We start from the raw sequence: 24,677 nt of genomic DNA, 5'->3' as shown, positions 1-24,677 counted from the left end.
TCCAATGCTTTCAATCCTCGGGGATTAGTCCCCAGCCCAAGGCCACTGTTATGGTAACTGCACTGTGGACATGTCTGAACTATCAACCTTGCATCATTCACACCAATATTAAACTGTCTATGTAAACCACGGGCATTTTGATGAAACATCTCATGAGAGATACGAGCAGCATCGAACAGATTAACAGGAGTTACAACAACCAATTTATCAGCAAACAGCATTACCCTGCCCTAAACCAACAGTGTTTAGGTGACTGCGAATGTGGATGACACAATATGGTTCCTTTCTTCGCCGTAATGTGTGTTTAAGACGTAAAAACAGAGAGATAAGGCACACATTCTTGTTGTCTCTAATGTGGGCATCCTCAATTCTTTGACATATGCCAGCCGCGTAGAGGGAATCAGTTACAACATTTAGAGGTTCATTTGGACACGCAGTAAAGGCCCACAAAATTGCTTTTAGTTCCATAGTTTGTAAACTGTCTTGCAGCTCCATTGGCACAAACTGATGCTTCCAGCTATTGTCCCACCACACACAGACAGCTTTGTGGCTCCAGCGTCCAGTGTCAGTATATACTGTGCGACCATCCACCGATCATTTCGAATACTGAGGTATTCCAATCCTTCAGTTTTTTTCCAGAAACAACGCTACTCGCTGATCAGGGCGTTCTAAATGAAAATGACCAGGGTACCCTTCTGAAGCAAACTGTAAGGAGAGGGAGTGACAGTACGCCCACTCTGCCCACAGCAAGGTAAAAGGTAAACTAATATCGTCAGGTTCTTGCCCCGCTATGCAGAGAACTCTCTCTCTGCCCACATGAATCAGTTCAGCTACTATATTGATACGAGTCATCAAGGACGACCGAGGCTGAGCAGGGGGAAACAGCCATTTCAGCAAAAAAAAAAAAAAAAAAAACACAGAAGGAGAAGTAGAAGATTGTTTAGTAGGCCTGTTTTGAGGAGAAGTGTGGGTTTTTTTGTTTGTTTGTTTGTTTTTGTTTTCATTGACAAATGACTGCGACAGCATGCTTCTCCTGGACATACAAGACAAGGGAGATGTTGTGATGTAAGGACTGACAATAGCTAGCTGCTGATTGAATTTGGGCGGTAATCTGAATTAGAGCCTGCTTAGCCTCAGGCGTCAATAGGATAGCATCATTAGCACATCTCCCTCTTGACAACAACAGTTCTAATTGAACATTGGAAATGCCAACCGTTGGCCATAGCCATTGTAAGCGACCTAAAAGAGTTTGTAAGTCAGTGAGTGTGGAAATGTCAATTTTCAATTCTACAGTCTGAGGGCATATCATAGCATCTGATAATTTCCAACCCCAAATTTAACATAGGAAAGGTGCGTTTCACTTTCTCCGGTGCCACTGTAAGGCCAAATTGAGAGAGATGGGAGATTAATTGCATTTCCCAGCTATTATCAAAAGGCTGTTCCTGAACAGCACAGTATGCCATCCATGTAATAATAAATAATCATATGAGGGTTTGCTTTACAAATAGGTTGCAAGGTGTGGCTACGAATATCTGACACACAATTGGAGAATTCTTCATGCCTTGAGGCAGTACAACCCATTGATACCGAGAGGCTGGCTCCACTTTATTGACAGATGGCACAGAGAAAGCAAAACACTTACAGTCTTTCTTGTGGTGTGTCTCCCATATTCCCCTTTTTTGTTTATTAAGAATGGATTTCAATGTTAGATGAGTATGATCAATGATAGCTTGTCCAGTGGGAGAATGAGGAATGCCTGTAATATATCTAACACCCTATTCTTGGAGGAAAGTTCGAATGCCTTTAGAAATATAAGCAGGTCCGTTATTGGCTCTAAGTTACACGCAGGCTGCAGAGACGAAGCGTGAGGGAACGAGCAACGGGGGTGGGGCGGAGGGTGGGAGCGGGATGAGCGCCAGGGACGGAGCCGAGGGCAGCAGCGATGGGGGGTGGAGGGGTGAGGGAAGGGAGGGAGTTGCGATTTCTTTTCCCCGCGGTCAGGGGTGGGGTCGGAGCTGCGGACCGAATGCGGAATGCGGACCAGGGCTGCTTTCTGCACCGAGGGGTAGCGACGGGGGTGGGAGGGAGGGCGATGGGGAATAATCGGAAGAAATTCTTCCTTGTCGAATTTGTTTAAGCCCTTCCATTATTTGGTTCCAAACAGATAAAAGTTTAGCAGCTGTGCTGTCATAGTAACAAAAGCCTCCCGGAGTTTTGCACCAATTTTGCCCCAAAACTCTCCACAGAAAGAGAATCCAGTTTTCGGAAATTCAGGAACATTTTTGCTTTACCATTTGAGAAAAGTAACCAATGCTAAGGTAACTACAGGCTGATTCTGAAACGTCAACTAACTGTAACGCTGCAAGATTTACCGGCTGCTCCCTCACCAGTGATGAACTCCGCACAGATCCCGACCGCTCAGCCCCTGTCCCGCAGAACGGTGCGGGCGCGCGCGAAACGAGCTCTCCGTAGTTCAGTCGGGCGGCGCTGCCGGATGAGTCGGTGGAGCAAAAGGCACTGTCGGTAGGTCAGGACCCGTAGAAGGCACTAGTTGAGAGCCTCGGTCAGGCCCCGTATCTTTTTTTTGCCACATACAGATTTCCAGATTACATAATCGCTCTGTTAATATTTTAACCTTGCAATCCAGTTTTTCTAATCCCTCACCCTCACCGACGCTCTCTGATTCTGCAGGAGGCTGCTCCTGGCAGTGTCCATCAGGGGTGATGTCAGATACAGTCCTTTTTTCCTGCTGCACTACTGCAGATGACTCAGTAGCAGTGTCATTTGAAAGATCAGGAGCTGCAGCCCCTACCAATGCTTTTACTTGACCCGCCGAGGAACACACAGGGTGTGTGATACCCCGAACAGGCACGTCAAACTCTGAAGCCAAATTAGTTGTTGTACCGGCCAGTGCCTGCATAGCTGCAGCGGCTGCCTGTCGCTTGGCTTGCATAGCTTTCAAAGAGTTAATAACAGACCTCCACAAGGGGTCAAGGGGCCGCAATAGTTTTTCTTCCTTTCCACCATTAATGACTGATTCCCACATGCAGTCCCCAATATCACACCATTTGTCAACGCTGAATATCAGCGCCACTTCTGACAAATGTCCCTTCTTCCGAGCCCAGTGCACCAGGGTCTCGGCCATGCCTTTAGGAGATGACTGCTCCCCTCTCTTAGAGAGAATATTTAACGGCAGTTTCTCCGCAGCTTCCCACTCCATCGTGGATACAGAGGGCGGGTCGCGACCCCGCTTCCAGCTAACCGCAGCACTTACGTCGGCGCCTAACCCAGCTACCGCAACACGGTGCCAACCTCTGTTGCGACCGTCCTGCCGTTGTCCACTTCCCCGAATCGTCCCACGAAGGGTCCCTGTTCGGGCGCCAAATGTGGGGAAGTCTCTGGACTCTCAGGACGCGCTAGAGACATAACAGCACACCAATGTGGTTAAAGGCTATTAGTCTGCTTTATTGTTAAGCACTACTCTATTTATACATGTTAACAGAGCATTCTGCAAAACACTCCTCAACCGTTCACACAGGTGCTTAGCCAATCAGAGCCGTGAGATGTTCTTTCTTCTTCTGAAGGTGTCCTTGGTTCTCATGCCGCTTATCTTGCTCCGCAGCTGCTGCTCCGTGCAGTTTTTTCTTACATTCCCACACGCAGTCGCTTCGGGGGGGACGTCAGAGGGGGGGTTGACTCACCCTTCCTAGCAGCAGCCTGGAGAAGGGGGAGGTGAGCCGAGGAACGCATCTCTCGCACCGCTCCAGGCACTCGTGCTCACTTACTGGTTCCTTGCTGTGCCACTACAGCAAGGAATAAGAGCTGCAAGCCACAGTAACTCAGCAGTTGGGGTGGAGAATATTATAACTTCTTGGAACCAGTGAATATCTCCTCCTATACTAAGGGTAATATCAGAATAATCTACACCTCCTTTCTTAGAATCAATCGTAATATCCTCTCCTATTCTTGCATATATGTAACTTGTCTCTATAAATATCCTTAAACTGTCCTTTTACTGTGTGCATGTTAGGAGAGGCTACTCCCTCAGTACCCAGCGGGTGTGTGCAGTGCTGTAACTCAAAATATACCTGCTTTATAACCACTTTGTGGTTATGGAGTTTGATTTTCCACAAGTCATCCTGTTCAGGCCATGATCTGTGTTCTTCCACACATATGGAAGTTCTGTTTAGCCTTGAGTGAGACAGAAGTGAGAACACTTGGAAGAATCTGGTGAACCATGTCCCAGACTAGACTAGGGTGGGCTTCTTTGTTAGCTTCCTTGTTTGTTTTCTTTTTCTTTTTCTTTTTTCTTCTCAAGAGCAGAGTCAGAAGAGGATGTGTTGACCTCCTCTGCCATAGGGATACTGGCCCTTTTGTTACAAAACCATTGCTTTCTAGAAGACTTTGATGTGAGCGGAGGAAATAATTTTGCTCATGTGTGCAGCTGGGTTATCAGCACAAAGGAAAGAGATGCGGCTGTGATCATGGCAAAGTTCAGAGGAAGATCTCCTGCAGAAAGATGTGTAGAGTTTAAACATTGCCAAGTGAAACTTGGAGCCACTTTTGCCCCACAGAAAATGCAATAGAAAAAGAAGCAGTCTTCTCCGGACACAAACCCCCGGTTACCCCGAGGGCGGTTCCTTCTGGGTGACCTTAAAGTCAGTAGATCTACATAAGTGAACAGCAGAGCTGGCCCTCGTACACAGAGAGCTTAACCATGCTCATGCCTTGCAGAGAGGACCGAACTGAGAAAGCAGGATAGGAAGTTGTTAGCAATAGAAGTCACTCGCTCAGTGAGTAGAAACGTGCCATGAGTGCCATGGGCAGCGCTCAGTGAGGAAGTGAGCCAGCTGCAGGGAGATGCTGCCCTCGAGAGCAGGGCAGCCGGAGATTGCCTCTTCTGGGACCTGCTCACGGGTGAGAGGAGTTAAAGGAGCGCCAGGACAGCAACGTGGGGATGTGCGACCGCAAGGATGTGCGGCGGGAGGGCAGCGGGGAGCGGCACCGGGCGGGGCGGAACCGGCGCTGCTGTAGCCCAGGCGGGAGCCCGGTCCCGGCCCCAGCTCCTGCCCAGCACGGCAGGTTTGCTGGGCCAGACGGGCTGCAACGAGGGGAGCAGCGGTTGCCAGGCGTGTTGCAGCCCGGCTTGGGCTCCGAGAGGCACAGGAAGGGGTTGCAGCTGGGACAGTGAGGAAGTGAGCAGAGGAGCTCAGCGTGCTCTGCTGCCCGGTTGGCTCTGTGTAACGCAGCCCAGCCGGGAGTGCGTTTCTCCCTCTGGGCCACGGCAGACACGAGATGATCCCGCTCCACAGCTCTGCACGCATGGATTGATGGCAGCTTTCAACTCCTCCTTTGGAGTGTCTGAATGGGAAGCCTCCAGCGGGGGAATTTCCACTCCCCTCTCTCTCCCCGGCAGCCCGCAGTTTCCCTTCGGGGACCCAGCAGGCAACATCTGCCTCTAGCGGCCCTTCCAGCGTTCCCTTCTGTGCGCTTAGCGCCGGGCTGACGGCTCACCTGGGGTCGTGCAAACCCCTCCCGAGGCTTTTCTTCAGGCTGTCCCGGCAGCTGCAGGTGCCTTTAGCGCACACCAGCTCCGGCACTGGGCTGTGTAATAGACGCTGAAAAGCCGACAGCCTGCGGGCTGACTGGAGCACACGTTGTGAACGCGGCCGAGCAGCACGTCAGTAAAGCGCAGCCCGGGCTGCCCGGTGCAAAGGGCGCACGCTGCTGAGAACGCCCCCTGGAAGTGAGCGCAGGGTGCGTGCTGAGCTGGATGGGGAGCAGCGCCCCCTGGTGGGGGACGAGGGAAATGCAGCCGCCGAGGTCCAGCCCAGTCCCCAAGTGTGGGGAAAGCGCATTTCTGGAACGTAGGTCTCACCCTATATGACTACATGACCCACATGACTATGAGCTACTTTATGGCTCCTTTTGTATACCAGAGGCTTCCTCCCGCTTTGAGAATGGATTTGGCCTAGGTGAGGCTAAGACGTGTATTACAGTGTTAGGTGAGGGAGCTGTAGAGCTAGGGACAAAATAACGTGGCATGACGCACGTGAAATGATTTGCCTTAGGGCATTTCATCATTGATGACAGTCCAAAAAGCCCACCAAACAATTTCTCCTCCTCAAAATTAAGACACTTGCACTTATGCCTTTGCAGGACAGATCTTTCCAGGTACAATCCCTTCCTGGTTTTGTGCAATTATCATCAGCCTCTATTTTCAAAAGACAGGTGCCTGTGACAGATAGGTGAATATCTCCAAGAACCAAACTGAAACAATAGAAGCTAGGCACTTAATAAAAAGTAATCCCTCACAAAGCCCACCTAAATTGTTCAGTATCTAAATATTTTACAAATCTGGGTCATGGAACCCTAAGTTCATTTGGGGAGATGCCTATGTGGTCACCCTCACAGCGGTATGTGTCCCTTTTTAAAGCCGGTGGGGCAGGAAGCCTCCTCTGCATCTCCCAGCATCTCTGGCCTTTGGTTATTACTAAAAGGTTTCTCTTTAGCTCCTGTTTGATCTTCCATCATCACAAAACAGCTGCTGTAAGGTCTTCTGCCCATTTGGCCTCTGACTAATCACACCTATCCTGATGTCTGATAGAGAGACCTCTTTGCGGTCTAATGGGAGCAGTGAGGGATTCAACAAAGGACCTTCCTTCCACTTTTAGAAAGAACTTTCATCAAAACGTAACTAAGCTAAGAAAACAGCTAGAGAACTGCTTACCATCTCCTTCAATCACGACTGCAGTGGAAACAAAACAGCTGAAGAGGAAGTAGAAACAACAAAGTTTTCAAGCAATGATTTTATTGACGGTAATTTCTCAAATGTATCTCAATAGCTTTCCTGTTTTATTTAAACTGAAATAAAAGGAGAAGGATGGCAAGTCTGATTTGGGTTTCCAATTGAATCTTGCGTCATCTAATTACAAGTGTCTTCATGATATTAAAAATGAAAATATTTCTCTACATCTGCTCCACCCTCTACAAATATGGTTTTGTTTTGCTGCTTCCCTAATCCTGAACATCTGAGCATTGGAAATCCAGCACTGAAGTGATTCTGATACGTTATTAATGACAAAGATTACATTTTCAGCACCACTGCATCTTGTGAAGAAAGTACATGCTACAGGATATTTTCACAACAAAAGGACTAGACTGCTTATCTTTATAACTTAAATGGAAGATAAAGAAGTAAATCTTGTACAGAGACTTGAAATATGAACTGTCACCTAAACTGCTTTAGAGATACTTACGTGGCAAGTAACTGGAAGCCATAGAAACGTTATAATGCCCACTAGCACTACGTTTGTCACAGAACTTTACTGCCTTTCCATATATCCTGCTTCTCACTTGGTGACATTTTCTTCTGCAAGGACCTCGCAATGCTTCCTGGGACATCTCCTGATTTTAGCTCCGCAGGCAGAGGTCTTTTCTCAGTGGAAGATCAGGCACATCAAGGTTGAAAATGGGATTAGGAGATGCATTTGCTGATCACTGCTGCACACTTTTCTAACCCTTTCATGGAAGCTGATCAGCAATATTCCAGGTAAGTACGTTAACCTTTACACTTGTGAAAGACAACGTGTCAGCTGATGCTTACCTCCACGTGCCACTGTTTGCCCATAGCGTTCACCACACGTCCTTCAACTGGTCTTCTGTGTGCTCCACAGATGGGGACGCCCATTTTGTCACGGCAGGTAAACCATGTAATTATTCTCCTTTCGGTTCGTGAGCATCAGCAGTGAATTCCTTCCTGTTCAAAAATTCATTAATTGAGAGCATGAATAGAACAATTTCAACTTCAGAGCTTCCGTAGAGATCATTTAATTTTTAGCACTTGTTTCAGTAACAGGATTTATACTATAATAATGTCTTTAGCAGCATCAAATACGACAGTTCAATATGATTATTTTTTTAAACAAGCTTGATTGATTCTGAGAAAAGCCTGCTAAGTAGGATGCATCAAATCTCTATGAAAATAGCTACGGAGCTTGTCTCAAACAGGTTAGAAAGCTGTAGTCATGCCTGGCTTACATTCTGGCTCTCTTAGCACAGGTTTCTTTTAGATTTACTTAAATGTAATTGAAGGAAAGAAAAATGCACTCCTCTGCATTTTCCCCGTGATATCAAACATCAGAGAAAGAAAAATATAAGCTGACAATACCGCTGACACAACACTACCGGTTGTTCTTCAAATCAGCCTCTGCCATGATAATGAAATGATAGCTTCCTTTGTACTAAAAAGCAAACAACTAGTGACGTGTGTTATATCCTACAATGCCCCCTCATCCATGCATCACTGGGGGATGTAAAAACATGCAGCTATGTATTCTGCAGCTGCAGAAGCTGATGAAACGAGATGAAGGAAATCTGAAAAGAAAAACACACTTTGTGCAACTCAACTAAAAGCAAAGAACATAGGCAAGATAATGACTGAAGCAGCTGAAGACAACCAATTTTCTGCCCTTTGTATTAGAAAAATAATGTCAATCATTTTGCTGCTATAAGCAAGTTTGCACTCAGATTTCCTATTTCCTATGGTACCACCCTGTGCTGCAAATTGCAGACTTTCATCCCGCCCCACTCCCATGTTTACCCTCAGCCTCTTCAGAAATTTAGATTGGAAGCTGGATGGCAAAACGGGCCCTAACTCTCTACATAACCACGTGTATTGCATTAAAAGCATGAAATCAATGGCTACACAGTTTACTTAAAAAAAAAAAAACAAACCGTGAAGGATCCCACTGAAATGAGCGCATTTATTAGTGAAAAAGGTGATAAACTGGACTCAAATTGGGGAACCCATGTTGGGAAAATAAAAACCTATTTAAAAATGACAAAACTTCTGCATCTGATTTGTTTTTAAGTGTCTACCACAGTGTATCCTACTCATCCTGAAACATCACCAGGTACAACACACACTTGACAGGAAATCCGGTGTCGAAGTAGACAAGTAGTTAATATTTTATGCACACATTTTAAGATATCCACTCTCAGTTTTGTGATGCATTCTTAGACCTTTTTCTCATAAAAGACACTTTGGTTACTCCATCTCAGCAGGAAAGCCTTAGGAACCATAACCATCCCTCCCAACTGTCATTCCATTTTCATCATTACCAGTGATAGAAGGAAGGGTGAAGACCCACCTGCCGTCATTCTTGACGAATCCAACTCCTGCCAATACTTGTTGGCAGATATCACAGCAGAAGCACTTCCAGTGGTTGTTCACAGCTTTAGTAACGCAACCAATAACGAACTCACCTGTAGGAAACACAGTAACAGGATGTAAAATGCCATGCTACACAAAGTTAAAAGAAGCCTGCAACTGAATCGCTAGAATTACATCACCATTTTTGCCTTGCTCCTCTTCTAGAAAAGGACACTTTTCAACTGTTATTCACACAGTGTTGGCTTCTACTCCACTAGGCCTAGAATCAAGGCTTGAAAGAGCTCCATACTCAAAGCACAACAGAACTGAGTTTGGATGGCCCTGACCCTCCTGCGAGAAAACTCCTGCAGTCAAAGTACAGCAGAATACAAAGACACACAGAGATACAGCAGGAGAATGCACTTGCTAAACAGCAAATCCAACACGCACACCAATTTCTGATCTACCACAGAGTCCTGTGCTGGGAGGCACTGAGGAAGTGAGAAAACTACCATTTCATATTCTCTGCTGCACAGCCATGCCAAACACTCACGCTGTTCTCTGCACGCACGCTGCAGCCAAGGCCCTGAGCAGCGCAAACGCTGCCTGCAATACGTCGGGAGCTCCGCCTCCTGCTGCTGCCAAAGGCTGACACCCGGCTCTGAAGAGCCTACAGATCCAACAGCTGCCAAAGAGAAGTGATCAGGCAGATAACAGGTATGAAGAAAACGAAGTCTAACATGCAAGTCTGTGGCATTCCCCTGAAGTCATAGCTTTCCAAGAATAAAATGCGATGGTCTCTAGAAGTGTCGGGAAAGCTTGAGGCATCGCTGCTGACTGCAGCCCTGCTGATTTCGGCTACTCTCACCACATTCAAGAACTGGAAAAGCCCACTTTCAGGCAGGATTCATGGAGTGCTGCAGCCCAGAAGGGTTTTTTCTCTCAATGAAAAGCCTTCACATTAAGCTTACCTGACATCGAAGTCACTAACTATTCTGTGAAATGTGGTATTCTTGAACCCACAAGCCTTTCTCCCCTGTGCACAGGGCCCTGAAATTTTCAGCTGTTCGAGGGACAATATTTGAAAGCAGCTCCGTGGTTGTGTGTCCTAAAGGTTCGTCACTGGCAGAAACAAAACACACAACAACAGGGTTGGTGTCCTTTGACAGCTCCGCTGCCAGAGAGAGGTGGCCCTTCTGCAGCTCTGACAAGCTTTGCTGGCATTCTTCAAATCTCCTCTCAAAAGAATTGGCCAGTTCTTGAACTTTAGCTCTGACCCCAAATTGCTCTACTTTCACTTCACCATCTGAAAACAAATCCGAGATTTCCTTAGCTCTAGTCACTGCAGCCAGAGATCAGCAGCTTTTGTTCTGTATAATCTCCAGGGTAAAACAAAGCCAAACAAACTACAGAAGATACTGAAAAGAACTGTAAAAACCACTCAACCGACTAACCAGCATCACCTGTAGCTGTCCAAATTAAAACACTGTTTGATGTTTCAGAGGGCACTAAGTTCATTTCTTTAGCGATGACATGCTTTGCACACACCTCAAGAACTTGGTCCCTTCTCATAAGGATCCTGTAACACTTCTTCTGTGTATGGAAGAGGACCCTGAGCTCTCCAACACCGCGCTCCTTCCACTGAGCAGCATCTCTGGCCCAACTGTAAAATTTCGCCCTCTCTTTGAAGGGAATTCCTTCATCTTCTTCTCCAGACTACCTCCACCTAAAACACAGCACAGTAACGCGTGATTTCCCCAGAAGTTGTTGTCACCAACAACACTGTTACAATTCTGACATCATAATCCAAAATTATTCGATGTTTTCCTTTCTTCAGTGGCTTTGTACCCACAGCTCTATACTCATCATGCACTGAAGTGACCGAACAGCCCTGCCTTCTCAAAAGGAGAGAGCCCAACAGATTTCAGCCTTTGAAATTCATTTTTAAGCTATCAAGTGTGCCGGCATATTTCCCAGTGAAATTTCAGGTCTGCTGAATGATGTGCTGAGTGATAACCCAGCACTGTTAGCATTCCAGGTGTTCCCCTTATGAAGGCTGCTAAGTAACTTAATACTGGCATTTGATCAGAATAAGAATCAACTGAAAATAATAAATGGAGGCCTCACAGCTGCGTATCCTCCTCACTTTATATGTGCACATTACTGCCTTTTAACATCCTTCAATTAACACATCTTCCACAGTTAAAGAAAAGCTTGAAAGAACTGGAGAAACATGTGACAGACAAGCATTTCTGAAGGAGAAAGAGAGCAGGCAAGGCAAGAAAGAAAACAACAGACGTCGTAATATGATTAACGGATGAGGAAAGGCAGACAAGATATTGCAGAAAGAGGAAGACAACATTTTGCAGACTTCATCAGATTAACTGTTCCAATTAAAGGACACTACATACTGTTTTTTTGTGCTCCATCAGTCTTGCTTAGTCATTATACTAACCTGCAATTAAGTTCTATTCTTTACAGGAAGCCAAACTAGAAGACTACAGTCATTGCAAGCTTCTCCTCTTATTAGGCATACTAAGGTTAAACACGAAATCCAGACATGAACAACTGAGTTAAGCCTTACAAAGCTACATCAGGCTTCTTCAAGCAAGTTGTTCTACTTCCTAAAAAGCTGTATCACCACCTCCTGGTAAATTCTCTGACACGCGAGCAGTTTCTGTGGATTCTGCTTCTCCGCTGCTGGCAGCTGACTGCACAAATACTGTTGCTGTTGCTTCACTGGTTGATGGAGTATGTAATTCTTCCTTACTTGTAGAGACTGAGTCAGTACGATTAATAAAACAGTAAGCAAATAAGCCGTAAGAGCCTAAGATACAAACTTCAAACTACATTAAGTCTGGACACTAAGAATAATGACTCCCTCCAAAAAAGCCACATTTCCCCTCTCCCCTCCCTCCCTTCCAGAAATTGATAAATTTCTTCATTTATTTACAACAGCAGTACAGTAAAAACATGATAGTAAGTTCTCAGTCTCCAACTTTCCTATAGTGCTACTAATGTTTCAGAACAGCTAACTAACAGGGATTAAGGGAAGTGAACAACTGGGGAAAAACAAAAAAACAAACAAGAATTGTTGTTGGAAGGTTTCAGACATTCTTCATCACTCTTAAAACACACACAGCTTTGACTCAACAAGAGACTGAAGTACCTTTGAAGCAGTACGATTCCAAAACAAGCACCATTTCCCTTGGAAACTGCTCTGAAATCACTTAACTCTTACATACCTGCTAGGAGGAATTCTACTAGCCAAAGCTGTTTCTACTTTAGGAGGCAAAGCTGTTTCCTTTCTCTCCCGGAGAAACTTAAGTTCTTAGTAGTACCATAGTTCCAGTGCCAGAACAGACTTGAGACACAGTCAAACAAGCCAAGTAGTTTCTAATCTGCCGGACGCTTTATTTCTCACTAAGTGAAAATAGTCTAAGAATAATACTGCAAATTTATTGCCTAAACTTTCGTAAAGACTTGACTCGTACTTTTTCTTTGAGTTTTTACTTCTTTCTGAGAGCCTTCTGGACTGGCATCCTCCGCACTGCTACTAAAGCCACAGACAGATGTAGAAGGGACCTGTGGAGTTTCTCCGTTAGCCTTCTGCTCAGAAGATTTAGTTTCCCAAGCAGTAACACATTCACGTTTGACTAGGGGGCCTGCTGCAAAGCACAAAAATTAGTGGAAAACAGCTGATAAGACAGCTAAATATCGTGATCATTTTTGGCACATACGTTATAAAGTAACCTAACGATATTCAGAACATCTTAAATTTAGAGCTTTTGAAATAACATCATTATGTAAAAAGACACTCATTCAGGATAACCAAGGAACTGTAAATCCATCACACTTGGGTTTTCTGCTGCTATCAAAGAACCTCCATGCAATAATGAAGACTTCAATCTTGCAACTGCCACTACAAATACTAGCTTCCTTTGACATTTACTTATATTTCTGGAAGCTCAATACGTGCCACCTTTTGTTAGTACACAGACACTCACAGCCTCAGAAAGAGTGACTGGCCAAATGGAAGATGAGAGTTTTTCTCAATTTAAATATCGTAAACATATTGTAAATGTTGTCTGTTGGTTCTAGTAGCACTATACACTTTCCTTTTGAAATTCAAGTCTCAGACCAAGAACAGGTCAGCATTTTCATGTTGTTACAAGAATTATTGATGGCCATACGCCAAACAAAATACAGCTACACAGAAGAGCCATATGGGTATCATCTACAAAGGAAAAGCAAAACCAAGGACTGAAAAAGAAAGTAAGAAACAGAAAGCAGTCAGCAGCAGCGTGTGCTACCGATGAACTTTGAGCATTTGGAACTCCAGATGGTATTAACCAGAGACTGAATAGAGCTTATTTCACAACACTTCTGGGAAGTACAAGAAGAAAAACCACGACAAACAAAGGCTCAAGCGACAGATGTGAAGTTACTGGAAAGGAATGGAAGCAGACAAGAAGGATGCCTCCTAGTTGAAGGGATAATTCAAGTTGAAGCTTAAGCACAACTGCTGTTCTCGTAGGTTACCAGTCAGAGCGAGGCCTTGAACACAATAACTGCCAGCTCAACACAAAAAATGCACTGTCAGCACTTCACCCTGACATTTTAAACAACGCCTCGTTGTTTAAACAATATTAGCATCTCCTGGTTCTAGCAGTACCAAACTCCTTCCCTACAAAAAAAGCAACACTAAGATCAACTCTGACGCCTCGGACAGATTCCAAAATCCTACCCGCAACTCCCTTTCTCACTACAGAGTTGCACTGAGTCCTGCATAAGGCACGCTTCTGTTCTTACGTGCAAAGAACTACAACTTCATATTTACTCAAGTTGAAAGTCTAGGATTTGAAGATTCACAGACGTGCATTAGAACTGAAAGAAACGACATACTATTAAGACAGAAGAAGTAATACACAATGACCAGCATTAACAAGTGACTGACTAATGAGCTGCACACTTGAATAAATTACTGGTTCAATTAACACTCACCTTTCTCCAGGATTTTAAACGAGAAGTTGGAGGGCCCACCCTGTGCCGAAGGAGCCGGCTGGGATGCCTCGCTCTCCCAAGGTTTCTGAGCAGCACTACAGCTTCTGGGGGGTTCAGCTACTCCCGCTTTTTCCTGCTCTGCTTTCCGAGATGCTGAAGTTCCTTCATCGCTCTTTCTTGGACGATTAAAGCTGAATCCAAAGAGGGAGCCGGGGGCTGAAGTATTCCCAAACGGGAATGTCTCTTTGTTACTGAAAACGCTCCTGACAGATTCAGATCTAAATACAAACTTTGGAGCAGAAACCTCCGTTTTTGCTGGCGTTTCAGAGGTGCTTGATACCTCTAAAGCTTCTACGGTGGCATCAGAAGCATCACCACCATGGCAGAGGTCGCTTCTCACCCTGGTAGCTTCCTCCAGCACAGCTACAGCGTTGTTACCACAAGGAGATGCTTTGGCTGCATTCGTACAAGAAACATGAGATGTTACCAACGTGCCTTTCTCACGGGTGTGCTCACTCTTGTCCCTGTCTGCTGTTTCTTCAGACTGGAGTGTAACTCCACTACTTGAAGGCAGTTCGTTTTTGTCTTTTTCATCCATGTTTGTCAAATCAGTTGTACACTCTTTGGATGGATCATCTTTCTTAGCGGTATTTTTACTGGACTCCTGTATACCAAATTTAAATCCACCGAGAGGCATCCACATTGAAAAATTACATCCTTCCTCTGCAGGCTTTGCTTCACCATCTGCAAGATTCTGAGAGGTACATGCTGGTATTTTCCCTTCAAGTTTCAAGGAAAATTCTTGAAGAGATACTTCTGAATTAGTTTTGCTTGTATTCTGGCAAGTAACACATTTTGGGGCAGTGGGTTCATTTCTTACTAAACAGATGTCACAGTTCCACTGGCCTTCCTTTTTAGCAAAGGCAGATCCCAATTTGTCCTGTGCGACACTAACACTGGATTCTAGAGGTTTTAAAACCACACGTTTTGTGAAATAGCCTGGTTCAGGCAGTGGTGGATTTGTGCTTGCCTGTGGAAGGCTGTAGTTGTAGCGATCACCACCACCACGAGGCGAAATGATTCCAGCAGATGGAGCATCAAAATGCAAAGGTGCGCCATACGTGTCTTGAGGAAACACAGCAGCACAAGTGTTTCGCAGAGGTGGCGTGCGGATTGCTTGTTGATGAGCATATCTACGCTGCTGAGGTGCAAGTCCATCCATGCCACAGACAGGTGCCTAAAGAAAAAGCACCGTTACTTCCTTGTGGAAAAGGAGGAAAAGGGATTAGGGTGCTAAAGCCCATGCAACACGTACTCTTAATAGCAAGGCGTACCGTAAAATTACATTTCAACTCTAATCAGTTTAAACTAAAATCATACGTTCAAAACTTGAGTGGTATCTGAAAACACAGACTGGGGAGAAGCGTAAGCTGAATAGACTCATTTTTCTTCAGTATAAAAAAAAAAAAAAAAAAAATCAAGCCCCCATACTATTTTGGGGAAAAGAACATTGCAGACAACGAGCAGAGGACATATGTTAGCAGGTTAAAAACATGCTTTGCTGGCTGTTTCTCCCAAACCCAATATCCCAAAGCTTAGCTGATTACGGAACTTTCTGCCTGTCTCCAGCAGACCTCAAGTTTAGTAAACGCTCTCTCGGGAACCGCAGTTATATCCTGCTACACACAGAAACAAAACCAGTTCAACACATCAGTAGAAATGGCTTGAGCGGATTCGTATGTCCTCACCTTTGTTGGTGTTACACTGGTTGCAGCAGTTCTTTGAAGAGACTGTGAGTTACAAGCAGGTGACTGGCTACAGTGAACAGATGGGCCAGAGGTAGCAACTGAAAAGGAACACCAAGAAAAGAGTTTATATCCAGTTTTTGTGATTACTGACTTGAGTGAACTTTCCCAGGGGACCAGTTTTACTCATTCATCTCAGAACACTGCAGAAACATTTTAAGAAGTCTTACTCCGTTTAGCTAAGTGTTCAATTAAAAATTCAGCATCAACTTACCCCTTAAAGGAGCTTCATGAAGATTTTGTGCTCTCCGATAACCATCTGACACTGTACCTGTTTCATAGCTTCCAGCAGGCCAGCAGTGAGATGATACATTTACACTGGAACTATTACGTTTCATTTCCCATATTTCATTCTATTAAAGACAGTGTTTCAATTAAGAGCATGTAAACGTATTACATCGGTATTTGGAGGAAACCTAAGGAACGATCCCTACACTCCTCTGCTATTTAAAAGCATGTTCAAGGTCTGAGACACACACAAAAAAAAGATGAGTTAAGTGCTGCAATAATCTATGATCTTCCTATGCTTTACGAAACTGAGACTGTTCCCTGAAGCTAGAAATAAACCCAGAACAAAGTAGCTAAGCTGAAGAAAGCACAACTTTCTGCACGCACAATCCTCAGGATTACTTCCCATATCTGAGTACCAAATCAGAGTTTGTAGGCAACAAAGTTTTACTCTTGAACTCAGTTTAAGCAGGTGTTTATAGCAGTTCTCTTCACTGAGTTAAGAGGTAGCCTGGTAAGTGAAGTTCAATGCTTGGGTCACAAAGTACTTACCAGAACAAAAAGATCAACTGTTCTGCATCAAATATAGTGACTCAAGTTGTTTACCGTTAAAGCTTCCACTTGCTGACCCATATCGTGGGCTCACTCAGGAAACTCCAGTGGAGTGGATCTTCTGAAGAGAGAGAGAGAGAGAGATCCTTCCCCACTGGTAGTCAGCTCTTAAATGGGTCTAGGAGAGGTGGAGCCAGGCTCCACCCCTTCCTGCAGCACAGGTGAATTGCTTTCACCTGTGCTCCCAGGGCTGCCTCATTGCTCACCTCAGGTGATTAATCAGAGGTTCAGGCCTTGACTCAGCAGTTCCCATACAGTAGTCAAATAGGAGGAGGTACTAAGGCAGTTCAGTATCTTCCAATCAGAGTTTTAAAACTCAGAAGTTCAACAGAAAGATACTACCAAATCTCAGTAGTAGCAGTACAATGACAAAAACAAAAAAACAAAAAAAATAAAACCAACCACAACCCATCAACACACAAAGCCAACTGAAACAAAAAACAAACCAACCAGCTAACAATTCATATGTAAGCCTGTGACATACAACCCCTCTTACTCTCATCTTTGAATAATCCATCAGTACCTGGATGTCCACACTATGGAAATGTCTGAAGAGAGGATACGCAGGTTCGGGAATACTTCTGTGCTTTTTGATAGTTCTCAAGCTAAGCAAAATTTTCTTCCAGTAGTAGACGCTTCTTCCAATATATTCTTTCTGGTCGTGGGAGTTAAGGCTAACGCCCTGTTGAAGAAAGAGAAATTCAAACTATTGCAGAATATTTAAATAGAGTGTTATTCATACTTATTCTTCTCTGATGCAGTTGAGAGTAGTGAGGTAAGAGTATTTGACTAGAGCAACTGCCTTGCATGACATCCCATCAAAATTAGTAGCAGCAGTTCTCAATACTACATTCTCATCTGATTTTATTTAGTCTATTAAGTTTGCAAAATTAGAGAAAAACAGATGATACTTATTTACAGATAATCTTAACGTACTGTTTTTTGCAGACTTCTTGCCCAGTGTATAATTAAGGCAGGCTGAAGGCCGTGTTTCTCCAGGGCTCACACAGTACTTAATCCGTGCTGTACAAGAAGCTTCAGTTTGGTTGCCGAGTCTGCTCTGAATATCAAAAGAAATATTCCTCAATTAGTATTCCCTCTTTTTCATCTGTTCACACGTCATTTGTTTGATGAACATAACAAGCAGCTTCAGTCCTAAGCTAGCTCTTCTTTACAAATGCACTGTCAGAAATGTAAAGCCCATTTTTATAAAGTTCTTCAGCATCTCACACCCCTACAGCAAAAAACATTTAACATTTAAAGGACGTCAAACAAAAGGAACTAGTTTTACGCAACCTATGGGAATCAATTCAGAAGCCATCTAGAAGGTTGGTTCCAATATTTCCAAACTGAAGAAGCCTTACTTTGTTTTTTTCTGCATAAGAGCACAAACAGCATCCCACCAGGATCTTTGCTTCTCAGTACAGAACTGTTTGCACAGCAGCAATGGTAAGAACAGAGGTTGATGTGTGCCACGCTGAGTATTAAACTTCTCTTGCAGTTCTAAGTTGCTAGTGAACACCATCCCGAGTAAAAAAACCTGTTTTGGTGAAAATAAACAAACAGAAGGTATTAGGTAGCAAAAAACAGGCATTTAAATGCATTTAAGAACTTAGGAAGCTTGCTTACTTCAAGGTCCAACAGGCAAATGGACTCAGGAGCATCTGTTTCCAGTCTCGATGTCTCTTGGGGCAAGTGAAAGAGTTGTTGTAATGATCTGCGCAGCGGGAATAACACTGACATGGAATTCCACTGCAAGCCAAGCCATGCAAGGTGCTGGAGACTACCACTGTGCATCCAAACAGCACCTATGCAAAAACAAGGGTTGCAAGAAGCGTCCTCGTTAGGAAAGGTATCATTCTACTCCTGTTACACTCAAATTCAAAGCCAGACTTCATCATCAAGTTAAGCCTAAAAAATGGGAAGATATCATTAGTTCACAATTCATCCTGGAATTATTTCATTTTTATGCCTGTCACCTGTGTTCATAGATTACACATAAATAATGTGGGCCTTCCTATCAGCACTCACCAGCATACAAGCACTTTCCAGCTTCAATTGGAAATGAGTCAGAGCAGACCAGAAGACAACAGTGTGGAAGCAGGAAGTATGTGAGAAATTCTTCAGAACCTGGCATGATGATACTGCCCTTCAGCTACAGCTGAAAGTGAAACTTCTTGCAAAGCACCCTCTGATTAGGGCAACCACAAGCAGCTATTACAGATACTTGTCTTTTGTTGCAGATGAAGCACTTGTAGAAGAACCTCTAATACAGAGTCATGCTTACGTTGAGTTTAAGTAGCATCTCTTACCAATATCGTATTTACTCAGTTCTCCCTGCTCTGGTGCTTGGGGACTGACATCTCCCATATCATCTGTGCTGAGAAAAGACCTCTCTTTAGAAGCTCCACTCCCAAACAGGCTTTCAAACAATGTAAATAAACCACTTCTGTTTGCAAAAGTTTCCACAATCTCTCAAGAAGTCTTCCTTGCCGTGGCTTAAGTTCAGCAACATATGACCTAGAAAAACGTAATGTCACATAAGAACACTCAACTTAAACAAGGACTACAATATTTGATGCAGTGGGCTGTTCCTGCTGCTTTAGGCTGGGAATCTAGATTTCCCCTTATGATATTTACAAATCAAATTTACAAATACAAATTTCTAACTTACACTCTCCCTATAATTAAGTCACCCTTTTAGCATATGGGCTGACAGCAGTCCCAAGGCATTTTCAAATCCAGTTCTCCAGAATTACTGTGTATTTTTATTACAATGACACTGCAATTGTCTTCAAAATAAGTAGCTGTCAGTCTCATCTATTCAGGAACAATTCAGCCTGATGCCTGGTGTTTTCTTTGTTTTCATCTAGAGCCCACAGGATAGTGAAGACTGAAAACAACTACCTCGGCTTCACCAAAAAAATTTAAAAAAAAATGCACCAAACCAAACCTGTTGGAACAAAGAAGGGAACAAAAGTGACAGGAAAGGAGCAATATTTTCTTTTATACTTGGGACTAGCAATGCTTACAAATAGTATATTAGTAGGCAGAAACCAGCAGACTCGGAGACACTGATAGTTAAATTCTATCTTAATGTCCTGGAGATAAAAAGAAAAAGCCCGTTATGTGTCAGGATCAAACCGCTCTTTTGTATTTCATACGTAGCCAAACTACAGAACGTTTGATAGCATGTTCCAAGACGCCAAGTGTGCTCTTTAACAAGCCATTAACTCTGACATTAACTGCTCATAAAATGGAACTACGGAACATTTATAATTCTTAGTTTTTATTACCAGACTGGCTTTTTCGGTCACAGGCCAACATTTCCAGCGCATCTTGCCCAGCACGATCTCCTCTTATTAGTTTTGACTTTGGTTTAGGAATCTGGCAAAGAAAGAAAAGAATTGCTACAGCTTCTTCTCAACAAAAAACAACTCACCCTCATTTAGTCTTAAAAGTTAGGAAACAAGCTTGTTTCTTTCCTGAAAAGGACACAAGGTGAGTAACTGAACAATTGCAAATAGCTGTAAGAGCGCACAAGAGAAAGCGATGTTTTGAACGCAAGCACTTGTGCAAAAGGGAAAGCTGATTTTATTCCATAAAGCAAAGAATTAAGCTTGATCAAGCTCTGCTGCTTACGCAATTAGTATGTGAGAGCTACTCAGGTCATTCCCCTCCCCCCCATACCACTAACCTTAATATTAGTTATTTTAGCTGCACTACAGAGAAGGGAATAGTCTACAGGAAACACACTCATTAGCCCTTAAGAGTCATTTTACTTCTGACAAGTGAAACAGATGAGATTTTCTTCACAATACTTGAAATCTTTTAAACAAGTATGGAAGGGTAAGATTTGGCCAGGAGACAGCCTTAAAAACAGTAGTTAGTTTTTGGAATGCAGGCGTTCAGTGCGCGTACAGTGAGAGCATTCAAGAACTGCAACAATTACAGGCACAAACTGAAGAGTGACTTACGTGGAAACTTTTCAGACAACACAATGCTGAGAGTTCACATGCATCTCTCCATTGTGCCTCGTTGTTCTGGGCCGTTTTCAGCAGGAAAGTGCCAGCGTGCATGTAGAAGTGTCCTTTCATTTCAAGGAAGGTACGAGACAGCTCATCAGGTCCATTCGCACACGGCTTCACAGAGTGAAGCACACGATCAAAACTGGAACATAGAAAAGATTCATTTTCAACCAAGTCCTGGTCTCCCAGGATTTATACTAGACCCCTATCACTGAGTCTTCTCTGAGGCCTTTAGCTCAGACACAGCTTGCGGATCAAGCCTAGCAACATTTACTCTTTGCAGTTAATACAGAGAAACTCCTCTTCCATCCATAAAACAGCTACTCACTGAAAATGATGCCTGCTAGAAGTTCGGTGACCCAGAAAAAATATTCAATTTTCTTTTTTTTTCTTCTTTTTTTAAATAAGCAGAACAGTTAAAAGAGTACCTTTCAAGGGCCCCTCTGCTTTCTCGAACATCTCTAGAAGCAAGCGTCATTTTAACCAAGCTAGAATAGGCCAGCAGATGATCCTTCTTGACAGCTCTCCAATTTTTTTTTTTTTTTTTTTTTTTTAATCAGCCTCCAAGTCTCGTACTGATTCAAGATATTCCTAAAGAATAAAGTTCATCACAGAATGAGGAACCGCCATCCTTCTATGAAGGCAAGAGTTTCTCCAGAACATCTTGCTACATAATCCAGTTTCCCAGGTGAGATGTTAACGTATTCTTCAGCAGCAAAATTCCAGGAACTATTTGCCTCAGCAATTCCCTCCCTGATGGAGCTGCTGTATCTAACTTAGTACCTCAGCTAGAAACTAAACAACTCTTTAAGGCTTAAGAAAATCCTAAATAAATCACTGTTTCCGCAGACATTACATTTAAAGGAGTTAAGCCACTTGAGAATTAGCTGCCATTGTAACGATACTAAGAGAATAACACCGGTTTCAAGGACATGGGAGATTATGACAGGATCAAAACATGATTAAATACCTCAAATGTCTTTACGACACACAAACACCACTCCAAGCTGGAGTCTGCAGGTATTTTCCTCTCCGCCTCCTGACAATGAAGCACAGCATCTCTTAATCTGTTATTTGAACGGTAGAGAGCAACCAGTCTGATGTTAAGGTAGGGATCGTCTGGTCTCGCATAGAGCTCGGTTTGAGTCATATCAAAGAGCTGATTCCAGCCATCTTCGCCTTTACGCTCCAGTAACTGCTCCTATCACATACGAAGGCAACACGTTAAAATTTCATTCTCTACGAGAGCCTCTTCAGCAACTACGTTACCTGACTGTTTTCTCATTGCCATTACAGGCTACATTACTCAAACTGCTCTGGAAAGCTGGTAGGTGCTACAGAGAGTTTGACAAACATTTTAGAAGTGAGGGAAAAAAAAAAACAAAACCAAAACCCAAAGCTTTAGAGTTTGCATCTTGTAGATGCTAAGTTAGATGCTAAGTTAAGACTGTCAAACCATCTGGTTCAAAGATGCCACACGTCAATACAGAACAGCTTGTCTAAAAAAATAAAATAAAATAACATAACCACACAAAAAATCCCAAAGCACAAGCCTCTCAAGACTTCAATTTCATTGCAGTTGTGCTCCAGAAAACTAACACCCGTACAAAAGTGAGATTGTATGACTGAAAGCATTTACACAGTATTAGGGAATAACAGCATCTCCTACACTTGACAGTTTTCAACTCAAATTAAAAAAAACTAGAAAGCAGTGTAGTCATGTAATAGAGACAATACTTAACCTATCTAATCTTGACCTCTTGGATAATATTACTACCATGGTTTTCCCATCGCTTGACGCAACTGAAGTTTCTTCTAGGCACAGAACAGAGATCAGAAGCTGGAATTTACCTTCAATCTGTAAGCAGCAGGATTCCCAGGGAAGAGCCTGGCAGCTTTCTCAACCCAGTACTCTGCTCTTCCATCAGCGATGTCGTTACTGCATAGTAACTCTGCAATCTTCAGTACAAGATCTTTCTGCATTGGATTCAGCTCCACAGAACGCTGGTTTTCCCCATGCATACACATAAGAAAAAAGGTTACTAGTAACTTGATCTTGCAGTCAACATAGAACAAGAAAGAAAACATGTCAAACATGTCCCCCATTAAACAGACCCAGCAAGTCAAATTAGAACTATCAATAAATACTTTCTCACTGCTTTAAGAAAAGCCTCCCTTTTGAAAGGCCACCATTGGTTTGTAACACCCAGACAACTGCTGGAATTCAGAACACCGTAAGAGAAACAATGTCAAAACCAGCTCCTCTACCACCCGCTGCTGCTCTACTCAGACAGCCAGACCAGGGGTATCTCTAGCCTAACCTAATACGGAGGCTTCCGGAAAACAGAATTAAGTCACAAAGGCTGATGGCACTCAGTCACTGTGCTGGCAACAAGACTTTTGTGTGTATCCTCTCCCTCCCCGGTGCCCGAATAATGAAACACAGACTGTGAAGTTCACATTTATATGCTTACCTAATCGGAACTGTATTTGCCCCGTTCCCTCTACCTCTGAGGAAACAAACAAACAAAAAGCCCACCGCTAACAAGAAAACAAACAATGCAACTGAAAAACACTCTCAGTCCAGTCTTTCAGTAGCAGCCGGATTACTGCTGTCACCATAATCCCTACTGCAGAATTCTACAGGGCTCACATATTCTTAGTCCAAAGGGCAGCGGGAAGAAGACTATCAGAGCAGGAAGCACAAAGATCAAGTCCATTTACAAAGGAATAAAGCAGGACATCAGGGAGGTGAGTGAGGTGCTTACCTTGTAACACCCAAAAGCTTTTTCCGTGTTATCCTGAGCCTCGTAGATCTGTGAGCTTTGGGATCTCTCTCTCGGACACTGAGATAAATAGATGTAATAGATGTACAGAGTAAATAAAGAAAGAAAGAAAAACCAGAAGGATCAGTATTCCTCAGTATTACAAGTCCCCCCACACCTTGCAGCTAACGTGGGACTTTAATCTGTCACACAGGACAGTTAGCTGTATTTAGTTCAAGGGGCTTGATCTAGATCTTCAAGTAAGGCACAACATTATTGCTACACGTACAGATGTTGCATATTTGCCTGCAAGCACTGGCCTTCATTAAATAAAGCAGTAGCTCACAGAAACTGTAGGAAGGACGTAACACGATGGCATACAAGACATTTCTACCGGATGGGTTTTTACAGCACCACGTAACTACCCATGCTTTAAGTTGCTGTTTTAGGAAGATTTAAATGGCACCACATTCTGCCATTTGCTGCTACCTTAAAACAGCATGACAACGGTCTTCATTTCTCCACTCTACTTCATTTAGCTTTCCCATCACACTTTAAAGAACAGAACAACATACGTAACGTTTATTACCTCTTAGCAAGTTCGTATTCTTTTATCTCAAAGTACAGCTTAGCAAAAAAGAATCCTTTTAAAGATCTCTGGAGAAAAAAAAAACCAAAAGGTACATTTTAAATATACAGTACTTTTGAAGTAATTGAGTAGGGAGACCCTTCTTTCCAGGGGTGCATAATACTTCCTAAAGTGTCTTCACAGTTATCAGTTCCAGTTCACTCCTTGTACTCTGGGCTTTGTTTTTGAAAGACACAGGAGTAAGAAAATAACATTTCTTCCCAGTAACTGGCAAAGGCTACCAAAGCGAAACTGAGGTTAGTAGCAAAGCAAGTCCTCACACTTGTTACTTTTCACAAGCACACTTCCGACTAAAGAGAGGAGAATGGGGTCAGCTACATACAAGCTGTTTCTCTTGCAACCTATCTACGTTGCAGAAGAAAACAAATGCCACAAATCAAGCTCCTCCTGTCCATGCTTCTGTCACCTTCCTCTCTCGCCTGCCCCGCCTCC

The 24,677-nt window shown here is 43.5% G+C and overlaps 1 protein-coding gene across 22 annotated transcripts; it reads right to left on the bottom strand.

Moving 5' to 3' along the window:
• Positions 1–7,055: 7,055 nt before the first annotated feature.
• Positions 7,056–24,235, bottom strand: LOC149911991 (uncharacterized). 22 transcript variants are annotated; one of them, XR_016462534.1, is made up of 20 exons: positions 23,600–24,172; positions 22,683–22,835; positions 21,802–22,032; positions 21,260–21,422; positions 20,781–20,973; positions 20,100–20,190; positions 19,116–19,323; positions 18,433–18,611; positions 18,168–18,343; positions 17,740–17,863; positions 17,010–17,485; positions 16,798–16,864; positions 16,178–16,316; positions 15,907–16,004; positions 14,159–15,395; positions 12,649–12,822; positions 11,799–11,933; positions 10,126–10,880; positions 9,708–9,839; positions 9,180–9,267 (listed from the first exon to the last, which is right to left on the bottom strand). XR_016462534.1 is itself a non-coding variant. In XM_090132883.1 (19 exons), exons 12-18 carry the CDS (start codon positions 16,822–16,824, stop codon positions 10,723–10,725), a joined length of 1,968 nt encoding a protein of 655 aa, XP_089989009.1. In that variant the 5' UTR covers positions 16,825–16,864; positions 17,010–17,485; positions 17,740–17,863; positions 18,168–18,343; positions 18,433–18,611; positions 19,116–19,323; positions 20,100–20,190; positions 20,781–20,973; positions 21,260–21,422; positions 21,802–22,032; positions 22,683–22,835; positions 23,600–24,173; the 3' UTR covers positions 9,180–9,267; positions 10,703–10,722. The 22 variants fall into 22 exon arrangements, 5 of the variants coding, with proteins under 5 accessions (XP_089989012.1, XP_089989011.1, XP_089989009.1 ...); XR_016462533.1 differs by lacking the exon at positions 9,180–9,267 and adding an exon at positions 24,186–24,235 and having other exon boundaries at positions 9,274–9,839; positions 23,600–23,677; XR_016462539.1 differs by lacking the exon at positions 9,180–9,267 and adding an exon at positions 19,836–19,904 and having other exon boundaries at positions 9,274–9,839; positions 23,600–24,173.
• Positions 24,236–24,677: the final 442 nt, after the last annotated feature.

This window comes from Phasianus colchicus, unplaced genomic scaffold, assembly GCF_987193195.1.
Source record: "Phasianus colchicus unplaced genomic scaffold, bPhaCol1.hap1.1 HAP1_SCAFFOLD_48, whole genome shotgun sequence".
In the NCBI taxonomy this organism is placed as follows: domain Eukaryota; kingdom Metazoa; phylum Chordata; class Aves; order Galliformes; family Phasianidae; genus Phasianus; species Phasianus colchicus.
The sequence above is the reverse complement of the archived record's forward strand: the minus strand, read 5'-3'. Positions and strand labels throughout refer to the sequence as shown.

Coding starts and splice junctions, on each gene's coding strand:
- LOC149911991 (XM_090132883.1), bottom strand. CDS start 16,824: ATGGGTCAGCAAGTGGAAGCTTTAACG. Junction 16,317..16,797: donor AGCAAGTGGAAGCTTTAACG/GTAAACAACTTG, acceptor TGTCTTTAATAG/AATGAAATATGGGAAATGAA. Junction 11,934..12,648: donor AGTAAAAACTCAAAGAAAAA/GTACGAGTCAAG, acceptor GTACTGACTCAG/TCTCTACAAGTAAGGAAGAA.